This window comes from Chlamydotis macqueenii, chromosome 1 (assembly GCF_036417535.1).
Source record: "Chlamydotis macqueenii isolate bChlMac1 chromosome 1, bChlMac1.mat, whole genome shotgun sequence".
Lineage (NCBI taxonomy): Eukaryota > Metazoa > Chordata > Aves > Otidiformes > Otididae > Chlamydotis > Chlamydotis macqueenii.
In genome coordinates, this window is record NC_141556.1 from 67,058,907 (window position 1) to 67,072,538 (window position 13,632).

The 13,632-nt window shown below is 44.8% G+C and overlaps 1 protein-coding gene across 1 annotated transcript in view; it reads left to right on the forward strand.

The window, feature by feature from the left end:
* TMTC1 (transmembrane O-mannosyltransferase targeting cadherins 1) overlaps nucleotides 1-13,632 on the forward strand; it is a 150,728-nt gene that overhangs the window by 55,430 nt on the left and 81,666 nt on the right. Inside the window, exons 6-7 of the mRNA XM_086755234.1 lie at nucleotides 2,278-2,359; nucleotides 3,321-3,424. Of these exons, the coding sequence (XP_086611360.1) occupies nucleotides 2,278-2,359; nucleotides 3,321-3,424 (186 nt within the window). The remainder of the gene's footprint in view (nucleotides 1-2,277; nucleotides 2,360-3,320; nucleotides 3,425-13,632) is intronic.

Genomic DNA, 13,632 nt, shown 5'->3' on the forward strand with positions numbered 1-13,632 from the left:
CTGCGTGCCCCCACCTCCCCGCAGGTGCTGCCCCTGGTCTCGTAGCTTGTTCGCCCATGGGTGGCTCTTCTGGAGGGTGGCAAACATGTAGCCTGGAGATGACGGCCATCTCATGAGTTTTAAGTCACTGGTGCCGGGTGATGCAGTTTGTCAAGGTTGAAGTTGGCAGATTTCTTGACACCAATAAAAGTGCTCCTCTATCTCTAACTGAAGTCTTGGAGGAAAAAGCTGAACTGTTCTGGCTGATCTTTTCCCAGAATAATTCTACCCAAAGCAAATATTTGTAATGGAATACTTCTGCCCAAAGTGTTGCAGTTAAAACTACAAGCAAGTGAAAACAGGTTCTTTAAAAGAGTCAGGCAGTGTGATTAATAGAGGGCTCTCCTCCCTCCATCCATAAAAACACAAACAAAATGCAACCCAACACTTCTGTTCCTGCTGCAAATCGTGAGGGGGTTGAGTTTCATAAAAGGTTCCAGTAGGGAACAAAAGACCAGGGTTTGATCCAAATGCTGTTGAAGTCACCGAGAGCCCTTCCCTTTGGCTCCGGTGGGCTTTGGAGCAGGGCTGTGGTGAACCCTTGAAGGCCAACCTGACCTTTCATGGAGGGAGGAAGCTGAAGGCTTAGTTTCATCTCACTTGTACTTGCTGGAGCCTGATTAAAATCAGTGGGAGCTCAAAAAACTTTGCAGAGTTCAGCCCTTGAAGACTAGTCTGACATTTCAGTCAGATTCAGTGATTAAATGTCAACATTTGTAAGTAAGTAGACACCAAAGGCTGAAAGTAATCTGGCTTACTTTGCAATATATGGATTGGTTCTTAAGTTTTAGACACAACTCTTAGGGAAAGTTTTCTGAAGAGCAGTTATTTTGTAGAGAGCACCAAGATGTACTTCTTTCTTCTTGTTAAATGCCACTTCTGTTTCTTGTTGGCTTTGCCCCTGGTGCTTTTGTCTGTGTTGCAATCGTTTCTTCATCTTGCCATGGTGACTAGGCTTGCAAACTTCCTACTATAGAAAATCTGAACAAAAAGTCAGATATTAAGGACTCTTGGCAGCATTAGGAAGTGCTGCAATCTTGTTTTTTCAAGGACTTGAAGGGTGGAAACAATCAGATGATAGACTGTCTTGAGGAATTTGGAGAGGAAAGACGATGCATTTTATATGCTAGATGCTCATGGGAGAAACGTATGATCCTTTCATGCTTGGAAAGCTAACTTGCATGCAGGTGCTGTGATTCATGCTGCAGTTTTTGCAAATCATTTAAATAGAGTATTCTGATACTGATTGTATGTTACACAGAGGAACCTGCTAATGCTTTCAGTCTGAATTTATTTTGTTTAGTTGGTATTTGTAACTTCTTAAAGTTATTTGTCATTTTTTTCAATAGTTTTCTAGCTCCTCTGTGCTTAAAATATTCCCGTTGTCTCTTCTGTATGTCTTTCTTTTTGTTTCTCATTGCTTTATTACAATGATGAAGCCTCTGTAAGGTTCAGTAGAACTGGAATTATCATTGAATTAATGTCGTAGGTATGGCACCATTTGTCATATTAAGAAAGCTCCTTAGAATTTGGCAAGTGCTTCTACCTTATATTAAAATAAATGTGTCGTTTTGGCTCCAGATACAGTTTAATTTTACTCGTTGAGAAACAGGAAGGTTTTTATGAACACTCCTACAACAGTAAGCCACCTGTGTGTTTGTCTCTGCGCAGTTAATTATCACAACACCTTGTCAGCAGACTTATAATGAAACTTAAGCATGCAGAATACACTTTAAAAAAAAAAAAAGGCTTAAAACAAGTTCAGTATAGCTAGACAGTTATTGCCACCTCTAGAAGCTGAGCAGAGAGCTGGGAACGAGGAGTTTTTGCATTTTAATTGTGGCCTAAAATTGAATTGCTCTGTTTGGGTGACCTTTTAAAAATGTGTCTCGGTGTAGTCTTCTGGGAGAAGACTGTCTCATCTTAGTGAGACAGACATAGTGGTTTTCTGAGGATTAAGGAGCTAATTGATGGTTTAAGAAAAATAAAACAAAACATAAAACCCAAACCTCCTAGATTTTGATGCGGAAACTGCAACGTATCATAGTGTATATTATTTGAATTGGTCTCAATATTTTACTTAAGTCGTGTGGAAAGGGCTTTGAGGAGGAAGAGTAATGCCATTATTACTGCATGTTAGTTTAGGGTAGTTAAAACAATGTACAGCTTTTTTCCAGTTTGAAAAATGAACTATTGTTTCAAAGTATTCCAACAAATATTTGTTTCCGTATATTTCAGCTACCTGACTGCAAATAACAACCAGAATTTCTTGTATACTGCAAGGCCATTTTTGAAGAGAGCTGCCTTGGTGATAAGCTACGTAAGTATGAATGGACTCAATTGGGTTATTCTGTGTGTGTGATGGGAGTGAACGTCCATGGTAGTATACTAAAAGACTCAGAAAGCTTAGATGGTAGATCTTAACACAAAGTTAGTCTTGGAAGACAGTCTAGAAAACTTCAGCTGGGAAGAGGCAAGAGTATTGCTGTGTTTCCAGTCCAAATTTTCTTTTAATTTATAGTGGTTGCCCGTACAACCATGTAATCATCTGCAAGTATTTCCAGCCCTAGTACAGAGGGACTCTCTGGAGCTGGGCTGACTTTTTGGCAGCATGCTGTTAGTATCAGTGCAGGGCTGACTACAAGTCACAAGAAAAGCTCTGCCTGCAAATGGCCTGCTGCTTGGTGCACTCCAACCAGGACTTGACATGTTGCAGGGGAGAAAACAAGTCTATTGGGCATGCAACTCCCTGTGCTGCTCTAGGAGCCAGATCCCCTTGCTTGTCCCTTGACGAGTGGTTCCCAGAAAGGTGGAAGAGTGCCAGCCTGCAGAAGTCCTTCCAGGGATTAGGATTACACAGCATGAGAAGCAGCAGTGGAGCTTGTCCTTAACACCTGTGCCAGCATGAGTGAATGATAATAGCTTCTAAGACATCAGCCCTGTTTTTCCCCTTTGTATTTAGGTAGAGGTCAATAGCAAAACTCTGCAGTCTGAGCCACAGCAGGGTGACGGATTTGTCCTTCGAAACGCTGCCTTTGTCGTGGGTAGCCGAGATATGCCAGTTGCTGTCAGTAATGCACACGTGAAAGCAGGAGGAGACACAACAACATAGCGTACTGTCTGTGCTGAGGGTTGGCATGTTTGTCACCCTGCATAAACCGCTGAGCTGACTCACTTCTAGGCACAGAGCGGAGCATGGAGAGCTATCACAACAAAATATTTGCTGGAGGCCTTAGTTCTTCTTAGTAGCGCACCACTAACCAAGATGTTCTTCTTTGAAGGTGATTCTCGTGTTGTATTTCCGTCTCTGGATAATGGGAGGATCCATGCCGATGTTTTCAGAGCAGGACAATCCAGCTTCGTTCTCGCCGTACTTACTGACGAGGTACAATGCCGCTAATCAAACAAAAGTTTTCAAAAGTGTAGTCTTGACATTATTTTTTTTTCCCTGCACTAAAATGTTTTACAGATGGCAAATAAGACAACTTGTTTTGTTGTCTTAACTTAATTACTTCTCCTTATTGCTCTGTCTAGAATAGAAAGCAAGCAGTATTATCTGAACCTCAAAGTACGCTCTGGATCCTGTGGAATTGTATTACAGATGCTTGCTTACTCTGGGCTTATTTTCATGCAAAGCCCAAAGAATATGATTTATTTGCCTCAGCACAAGACTGGAAAGCCCAGTAACTGAAGTCTATCTTGAACCTTAAAACTGGCTGCTCGTGAGGTGTGCATTCAGAGTTTTGGCTTCAGCTGACGTCTGTATAAAAAGGGAATGACCGTTCCTGTTGGTGGAATATTGGTGGCGGATTTGTGAAGGTGGAAGGAATAGAGTACTGTGCAGCTCTGGCTAAGCATAAGATGGGCTGCCATGGGTTAATTAAAAACAACAAACCTGAAAATTGTGTTAATAATTTTTTGTTATTTTATCACACTTTTTTTTCCCCCAAAGATATATTTTTACCAAATTCAAGCATTTATATTTTTTTCCTTGCCTGGGACACGGTGTATGGCTAGGTGGGCTGATACCACATCCCTCTGGCTCTGCAGGGCCAGACCAGCAAGGCAGTGGCAGCTGCAACTTAGCTCTTCTCTCCAGACCTAACCAGACCAGCACTCTGAGAAGGTGGTAGGAAGTTGATTGCCTCTTGAGACAGGGCGATAACTGTGCATAACTGTTTGCTCTAGTTAGTTCCTGAACTAGGGAAAGAGACTTCGGATCCTTCAGGAGAAATTTCCTGATGTCTCAGGTGAAATGGGAACCGTCCTCCTCTGTCTCACTTTCTGGCCTTGCTGGCTCCTCATTCCAGCAGCAGAATTGCAGCTGAGACACAGGTTAAGATCAAGCAATCTTTATCCAACATCTGCTGCAGAATTGAACTGGATCTCATTTGACCTTTGTGATAGTGTGACAACAGCTCCTATTACCATCAAGGCTAAAAGTGCTTCCAGGAAGCACATTGTCCAATTTGGAAAGCTCTGGTCTGTTCGCAGCATTTCTGGCAGAGTCGTTAATACCAGACTCTGTGTGGCACAGCGTGAAGGATTTGCTGCTATCCTTTTTTGATGTGTTTATGCTGAGATGGGGGTCACCAAGTCATAAATGATCCTGGCCTGATTCCAATTACGTATTCAGTGCTGCAAATGTTTTCCGTCTGTTTGTCTCTTTACATCTTGTAATGACAGGGGAAGATTTTTTTTTTTTAAACTCCAAAGCTAAGTCATTCCTGGAGTATGAAACAGTGACTATTTTTACCACTGGCACTGTGGATTTTATTAACAGCCTGTTCTGGTTTTGTTAGTGAGGGGGGGCCTAAGGTGGTAGCTTCTGTAGGAAACTGCTAGAAGTCGCTCCCCTTTGTTCAGTGGACTTGGCTGGGCCTAGGGCGGACCCGCTGCTGGCCAAGGCCGAGCCAATTGGTAGCAGAATGTCCCGTGATAACACCTCTGCGATACCGTATTTAAGTAGGGGAAAACAGGAAAAAGAGGAGGAGAAGATGTGAAGCAGATGAGCGAGGGGCAGAGAGGGGGAGGCGCGAGCCTCATGGGCCTTGCAGGCCTCACCCTCTGGCCTCCCGCCGGGCAGCCGACTGGGCCCAACTCAGCCCGGCCTGGCTGCAAGAAGTGGAGAGGAGATGAGAAGTGAATAAGATGTAAAAAGGATCCTGAGATACGTCTGCCAGCCTGTTGTGAGGAACGGCTGCAGGCGCCAAGGTCAGTGGAGAAGGAGGGGGAGGAGTAATATGGCTCCTGGCCAAGATTCCTCTGCAACTCGTGGTGAAGACCATGGTGGAGCGGGTTGTCCCCCTGCAGCCCATGGAGGTCCACGGAGGGGCAGAGATCCACCTGCAGCCCGTGGAGGACCCCACGCCAGAGCAGGTGGAGGCCTGAAGGAGGCTGTGGCCCGTGGAGGGCCCGCTGGGACAGCTGTTCTAGAGGGACTGCACCCCGTGGAAGAGATCACCCACGCCGGAGCAGTTTCAGGAAGGACTGTGGCCCGTGGGAGGGACCCCACAACGGAGCAGAGGAGGAAGGCGAGGAGTTCTTCCCCTGACAATGATACAGCGGCGTAAAACAACGCGTGATGAACTGACCGCGACCCCCATTCCCTTTTTCCCGCCCCGTGCCGCTCGGAAGGGGAAGGTAGTAGAGATAATGTTAAGCTTGGAAAGAGGGAGGGGTGGAGGGAGGTTATCTTGTTCCCTGTCTCATTCTCCTGCTAATTTTAGAAATAAATGAATAGTTTTCCCCAAGTTGAGTCTGTTTTGCCCGTGACGGTAACTTTAAGGATTTCTCCCCGTCCTTATCTCAAACCTTGAGCTGTTTTTTCTTATATCATCTCCCTCTATTCTCTTGGAGGGTGGGGGGAGCGAGAGAGAGACTGCGTAGTCTGGTCCTGATCAGGGCTGAACTATGACACAGCCTTATGCAAGACAAGTGATAGTGGTGCTGGCTGAGGTCCTCCCTGTCCCCAGCAGCAGCCCTGGCTTCACCTGCAGTCCAGCAACACCGACCTGCTCCAAACCTAATTAAGGAAACCTTTGCCAGTAAAAACCAGTATTATTGTTCTGGGGGGGCTTCTAAAACCCTGTAGTTAGCCCAGCTCTTTCACTTCTGCTGAGCTTGGTCTTAATCCTCACATTAGCCAATTTACCCAGAAACCTGTAGCTTCTGTCCAGAAAACCCATCCCTTCAGCAAGCCCGGATGCTGGCTGTTATGAGGCTTCCTAATAGGCAGAGTTAAATGTAGTGGGTTGCGGTTCCTCCTCTGCTGATTTAGCACCAGCCTCTCACAGTTGATGCTCAGGAGTGGGTCCTGGCAAGAGAAGCTGAAAAGTAGGTTTGTTGCTGAATCCTGGTCAGAGTCCAGTCAGGAGATGGGACTGGAGGCAAGGCTACAGCACTGGCCTGAAGTCCATCCAGGAGAAAGGGCGAGAGGCAGGAGTAGAGACAAATGAGAGCATGTGTCTGAAGGGGTCCATCCAGGAGACGGGTTACCTACAGCACAAGTCCAATGTCCATCTGGGAAAGAGGACTGAGCTGAAATGGGGCTCCTAGAGTAATGGGCATTAGGTGTGGGGCCAGATGAGGCTTGTCAGGGCTCTGACAGCCTGTTGCCACAGTTCAGTATGTGCTGCTTGCCCTCACATGGATATTGTTGCTGATCTTCTGTGATAGTCATTGTCCTCAACGTCTGTACATTTTAAGATATAGAAAAAAGCTGGGTCCTGAGCTTCTGTTGATTTTAACCCTGGTGTCCTGGCATAAGCCTTCATCTTAGATGTGAGGTACCTGCAGAATCTGCCTAGAAATGCTTCTCTGCAGTTCTTGTTTCTCTGAACTCAAACTGTAAGTGGACCACTACCTTGCTCAGAGGTGGCTATAGGTCCAGCTGCGCTGCTGGCAGTAGTCTTCATGTTAGACCTGTGGGTCTAAGAAATCTGCAATGAGAGCTGTTTTGGTTTTTTTTTTTATTGTTGTGTGTTGCCACTATCGCAGAGCTGTGGGAAGACTAGTCGGTCAATGTGGATGCTACCTTAGGGTAAGTTCTGGACAGCTGGGTGGCAAGTTTTTGCCAAATGGGTGAGTGGTCAATCCTTCAAGGTAGACAGAGACTTGGTGACTGTCTCTGAACTGACAGCCCATGATGAACCCACTGACCACAGTCTACCTCGGCAACAGACCTTTTCCTTCCTCACCTCCTCTTTCAGGCTCAAGCTGTAAGTCTCACCTGAGACTTTATCTTAGTGTGCTCAGAGCTGAAGCTATTGCTGAAGAACTGACATTGTGCCAGTCATCATGAGTGCAGGGTTGGGATGTCAGATGGAGCCAGCAAGGTTGAGTGGCATTGGCCTGGTTTCTGGAAAGATCTGTGAGTCTGGCCAGTGGGAAGGCTAGGCTGAGGTGCAGGTCTGTCCTTCAGCTTAGGGGTGAGGAAGAGGCGGGGCTGAAGAGATAAGATTGTTTTTAAAGCCTGATATTTCCACAGGGTGGAAATAAGAAGTGGTTTTAGCCGAGTAAATTGTTTGAGGGTAGATTTGGTGGTGCTACAACTTGCTGGCTCCAGTGTTAGGGGTGACATTAGGTTAGGGTCTAGGACATCAAGGCTTGAGGATATTCAGCATCCAAGTAGTTGCTGGTGTGTGTGGTTGCTTGCCCAACTGGTAAGTGTCCAGTCACATGGCAAAGTTCATGGTTATGGCCCAGCTTCAGAGAAGCTGCTAAGCACTGTGTGTTCCTCAGCTGTGGACACCTACAGCAGCAGCATATGAAGAGCTGGTGTGAGAAGCTTTTAATGAGGTTTTGAAGGCAGTAATTAGGTCACAGCACTGAATTTAGAGCCAGGATATTATTTGCAATTTGGGTTGAGTTGGGAGGAAGGGAGTAGAAGAGCTAAGTTTGGTGTCAAATCCAGAAGGGAGAAGGCCCATGAAATTAAAAGAAAGGCCAGTGTTGGGTGGTGATCTTTAGGTGCTTACCAACACCTTAACTATGACTGAAGCAAGGGGTAGCGCTCAGACAGCAGGCAAGTTGTTTTGTACCTCTCTGAAGATCACACAGGGCACAAATGGGAGTTTCTGTTTGCAAGCAGTTGTCATTATTTGCGATGAGCTGGAAATGTGGTTATTGTGCATGTCTCACCAGGGTAAATTTTATGGTACTTTTAAGATTTGGCCAACTCTGTGGGGCTAGGAGGAAGCCTGATGACAACAACTAAAGAAAAGCAATAGTTTGGAAATGTGTGGCAGTCCTTGTGAAATGCATAAAGTTAGATCTGGAGTTGGGATCTTGGCTGACATAGGATGAACCCAAAGGAGTATTGTTAACTCTTGCAAGATTTCTGGTGAGCTGCATGGGCATGGTTTGTCCAGAGGCTGGCAAGGGTTATTGGAGTGTGGCTAAGATTAGGGGTAGGTTTGTAAGTATGAGTAATGTGTAAGTAAGTATTGAGTAATGATGTAAGATTTTGTCAGTCCTTATGATGCTTATAGTGTAAATTAGATGACAAAAGGTGTGAGAGAAGTCTATACGCCCATGATTGTGTGGAGGAGGGGAGCATATAGAAATTAATGTGTATCAGATGAATTTAAGAAGAGGCAGGTTCAAAGCAAGCCAAGGAGGTGGCTTGCAACAGATAATTGAGCTGGGGAGCGCCTTGCTGCAGAATGCTGTGGTTGTGCTGAAAGTTTATGCAGGCTCATAGAAAGATTTGCCAAGCTAAAAAAAGAGCTCCAGGCTACTAAATATGCAGAAGCCACATCCAATTCAGGGACATCATGCTAGCTAGAAACTGGAAAAAAGTATTGTGTTCTTATCCTGTTCTGTATGCTTTGCTTGGCATTAATTTTTAGTCACTGCTGGATAATGTCTGGACAGACCTTTGGTGTGGCCCAGTTTGGCCTTTGAACATAGAATCATAGAATGGTTAGAGTTGAAAGGGACCTTCAAAGGTCATCTAGTCCAACCCCCCTGCAAGGAGCAGGGACATCCAGCCTGGCCTTGAACGTTTCCAGGGATGGGGCATCCACCACCTCTTTGGGCAACCTGTTCCAGTGTTCTACAACCCTCATTGTAAAAAATTTTTTCCTAATATCCAATCTAAATCTACCTTCCTCTATTTTGAAACCATTACCCCTTGTCCTATCACAACAGGCCCTACTGAACAGCCTCTCCCCATCTTTCTTGTAGGCCCCCTTGAGGTACTGGAAGAATGACATGACTATATGTTCTGTGTAACCTATCTCCAATCTTGAACAACACAAATGTATAAACTAAAGTAGACAGAGAATTGATTTATTTAACCATTGGAAGATGAAACATGCTGAAATAGTGACAGTTTTTCAGTCTTTAAAAAAATTCATCTTTTGTTCAGTGTATTCACTAAATTATTCTCCTTAAAATTACAAGTGAATGGGGATGCAAGTAAATGCTTTGGAAGTCAGAATATAAATGCTTCAGTCCCTGTAAGATACTGAATTTTCTGATATTCCCAAATACCTTAAAACTTCCAGTGAGATAAATGAAAGCCACATTTCTGTGTCCTTCAGTGTGGTGCTTGGCAAGGGTGATCTGAGAAGATGAAATCTGTCCATCACTCCCTTTCTCAGCGAAGGCAGAAATGAAGGTGCTGGGATTGCTGCAATTTGTAAATGCTGCCATTAGAGCTTGTCCATGCGGGCTCTTGTAGGCTGCTGCAGAAAGGGTGTAACTTCTCCAGTGACATACCTTAAAGAACACAGATTGGCACTCGTCGTGCTTTGCTGTCCTGAAATCTGCTATGGATAAGCCGTTGCAATAGAAAAGCCCCCAAACATCTGTTACAACATTCTTGCTTGTATTAGGTGGAAGTTGAGGGAGAATGCAATTAGGAGGATTTCGAGAGCTACCCAGCTTTAGGTAAACAGCATACTGAAGTGCAGCTCAAGTGTTAGCAGGGCACGGAGCTGTGGGGCTGTCATGCTCCAGACGTTTTGCACAATGTTTCTTTCTTCTGCTGTTCTTGAGGGGAAAGAAGTAGGAGGCCTGTGAATAAACAGATTATGTTACTAACACTGTGGTAAGAAAAGGAAAAATTCCTCTGTACAGCATGTCTCAAGGTGTGTGAAACAGATTAAATCCTACCAGTAATTTCAAACTAAGAAAATGCATTTTTAAACTCTATCTTCAGGAGTCAAATTACATCAATTTCTGCTGTGGCTTTTGCCTTGTGATGTCCCTTGGCTGATCACTCTGGACATCAAGCAGGCTTTTATTTGTGTTGTTGCATTGAATAGTTAATGCATTTCTACTAAGACTGCCTTGAGATAACATTATCCAGTGGTTGAACTGCTCTCTTTATAAGCTGGCTTTCTGCATTTCTGTGCTGTTTCAATCAGGTAAATGAGAATTCAGTGCTGCAAAAAAATGGAGAAATGCTTATACGTAAAAACTGGCACATACTACTTTTCATAGAGATTTGCGGCTGTTTTCAGAGCAATGCATTTAATCATCCCGTTTGTAACTTCAAAGGGAATGAACTACTGAGAGGCACAGGGTGGACCTGTGCTGGAGAAGTGGGTCCCTGTGCCAGTCAGTTCTGCCGTGGCAATAGAAGTCAAATGCAGAAGCTACTCTGGTATAGGATTTTCACTGACCTCAGGGTAGGAAATGGCATTAAAATGGACCCCCGTGACATATCGGTTCTTAATCAGCCAGGCTTGCACACGCTTCCTGAGTCAAAAAGTTCTGCCTGTTTTGTCAGTGCCTTCTGTTGCATGTCCAGGAGTGCTTAGCTTCAGCCCTATGTGTATTTTTTGCAGGCACCCAGCATTCAGGGCTCACTTGTAGACCAAAGGGCGACAACAGTGTTGGGAAGAATTGCTGTCATGCCCACCCAGGGGCCAGACAGTCCATACATTGAATGTAAAATATGTCTTTTATTTCAAGGTGGCTGAGGATTGGGTGGAAGCCTATCTGGAAAACGGTGCTACAAAGCAAAGGCCATTCTACAGTAGCAGCTCCCCAGAGGAACCTGCTTTCTCAGAACCAAGTGAAAGATTTGAGCGTCTTTCTCAGTTAGGTTTTCTTGGTTTAATGAGCAAACCCAGGTAGGTAGTGCTGCTCTGGAAATCAGCTTGATAGGCATTTTTAGTGGGTCTCAGTGCTTCCTGCAAGTGCTGGTTGCACAACAAACCTTCTCTGCCGAAAGCCTGTGTATGGAGTGGTGGCAGGGTACAGCCAGAGCAGAGGCCAATGACTCCTATAGGCAATGCATTTTGCTTTTCAAAATACTTCCACACAGGAGGGCTAGACCATGGCCAGTCTCTGTGGCAAAGCAGCATGCCCAGAACATCCCTTTGGCTCCTGCCGGCGTGGGGTAGGTAACACCCTGGGGTACAACAGACTGTTTCCAAAAATGTTGTCACAGTGGGTTTATGAGCTCTGGTTTTCATTTCCTGAGGATCAGCCACCAGTATTTCAGCAGCTGTCCAGAGGACCCTCCTTCCCCTGCTGCCTCAGTGGGAAGCCGTGGCCCACCGGTGGCTGGGGTTTTAAGCTGTGTGACTTCTGGATCCTGCTGCTGTCGGTGGCGAGCTGAGGACCGTGTTTGATCACAAGGCACGCTCTCACCCACAGCATACAGAGGGCTGCAGAAGAAAAACAGAACAAGATTGATGCCAGGTTTTCCAGCACTGAGACTCTGACAGCGGGCTTGGGTTTCACTGGAAATTCACAGTAAGTCTTTATTCTTGAAGAATTTGATATTTTTCAGATTCCTAGCCACAGAGTTGAAACAACTGAGAGTGAGCAGTTCACCAGATCAAAGCTCTTCAGGCTGTGAAGCTATAGAGGACAACAGTCTGCCTTTCCCCCTGTGCCCCTGGTGCACACAAACCTACCTTCCAGAGGAGTCACCTTGCTCTCCATCAGGCTGCAGCTGCAGCCTTTCTGTCTTTCCTGCTCCTATCCTCTCTTGACTGGCAGCCCTTTTCCCCTAGAAGCAAAAGTTTTGATCAAAAGGAATACACAGGCACTTTTTCCAGTTAGGAGGTATTTTCTGTCTAGCTGATACTCACATTTGGATGTTAAATTTGAATTTGTCTGTCTGTTGCTTGTTTGTATGGTCTTACTCCACTGTCACCGTATGTGCTGGATAGACAGTGTGATTTTTTTCTTCTAAGGCTATGAAAAGAAAATGTTTAGGCTGACAATATACAGAGCAGAAAAACTCACGTGGGAAGGTATGACAGGACTGGCAGTTCCCCAGGGGAAGTGCAAATAGGTATGATTTTAAGATAATATCCTTAAATACCACCAGCTGGTTGTAATTGCAGCCACACATGTCCTAGGAGGACATTATTGAGAAGCAGCTCATCAAACATGCTTGGTTTTAGGGCTTTGTAGAGGATGAAGAGAGCCTTGAGCTGACAAGAGTTCAGCGGTTAATGCAAGGGAGAAGCTCTTTTCCCTAACGCAGCAGCTCTTCTCACCCTTACAGTGAACTGAAACCTTCCTGAAGCCTTGGCAGCATGCAGGTTGTCTTCTCAGAAAAGCATTAACAGGGTCTGTGATTTCTGAAAGGACAACAACTATCCTCCTGCTTAGGCTTCAGATTCCCCCCTTCTTCGTACAACCCTCCTTCTCCTAAATACCAGTTAAATGCGCTGTTATCACCTGTCTTTTAGATAAGTCTGTTTTTTTTTCCCAAGCAGGAGGATATTTTACCTTTGCCTTGCTAAAATCCCCAGTGCAGGAAGATCTTCCACTTGCAGGTGGATATCCTGCTGGGACTTTATAGCGGTATGGTTTTTTGTCAGGAGTGGGACGGGTTGTCCCAGAACTGGGTAGGCGGTAGATCGCACCACTGTATGCATCTAGAAAGAACAGGATCACTGGCCCCTGCTTTTCCATGCAGCTTCGGTGTGGCATGGTCTGAGTCTTGTCATCACTCGTGTAGCACAGTTATAAAAAGAAATCTATAATCTCCATCCCTGGGAGCTGGGCAAAAAAGCTTGAAATGCTCCAAAATCAGAAAGCAAATGAAACTCCTCATAAATTTCTATCAATCTTCTATTTTTTTTTTTTTTTTTTTTTTAGGCTAGTCTCACAATTTCCACGTTTTCTGATTGCTTGGGTCTGGCAGAGCTGAGACTGGGGCTTTTCCAAGCTCGTTAGTCTCTATTACAGCAAAGGGTAACAGACAATCCCTCAAATATTTTTCTGTTATATTGTTTATGGCTTTAAGTAGCACCCTTTATTTTTTTTCAGCAGAAGCAATCAGTTCAGATAGTTGTTTTCTGTGACAGTTTCTAGATATGAGTCATCCTGTATTTATCGCAAACAAAACATACAACAGCACATTTAAACTCAAAAATTTAAAACTAAACAAACTAGATTGTCATGACAACACCTGCTACCTGCAGGAGGGAGAAGCTGTGTTTTTCTGAAAATGCCGGAGATGCTGAGAAATGAAAAGAAACATTTGATAACCTGCTGAAACTTGGATTTCCATGTTCAGTTTGCAAATAAAAAAAAATTACTTTGCTGTAATGCAAAGGCTGTTAACCAGTGTGGGGGGGAAACTGACAGCCAATTAAGAGGCAGATTCTTCCA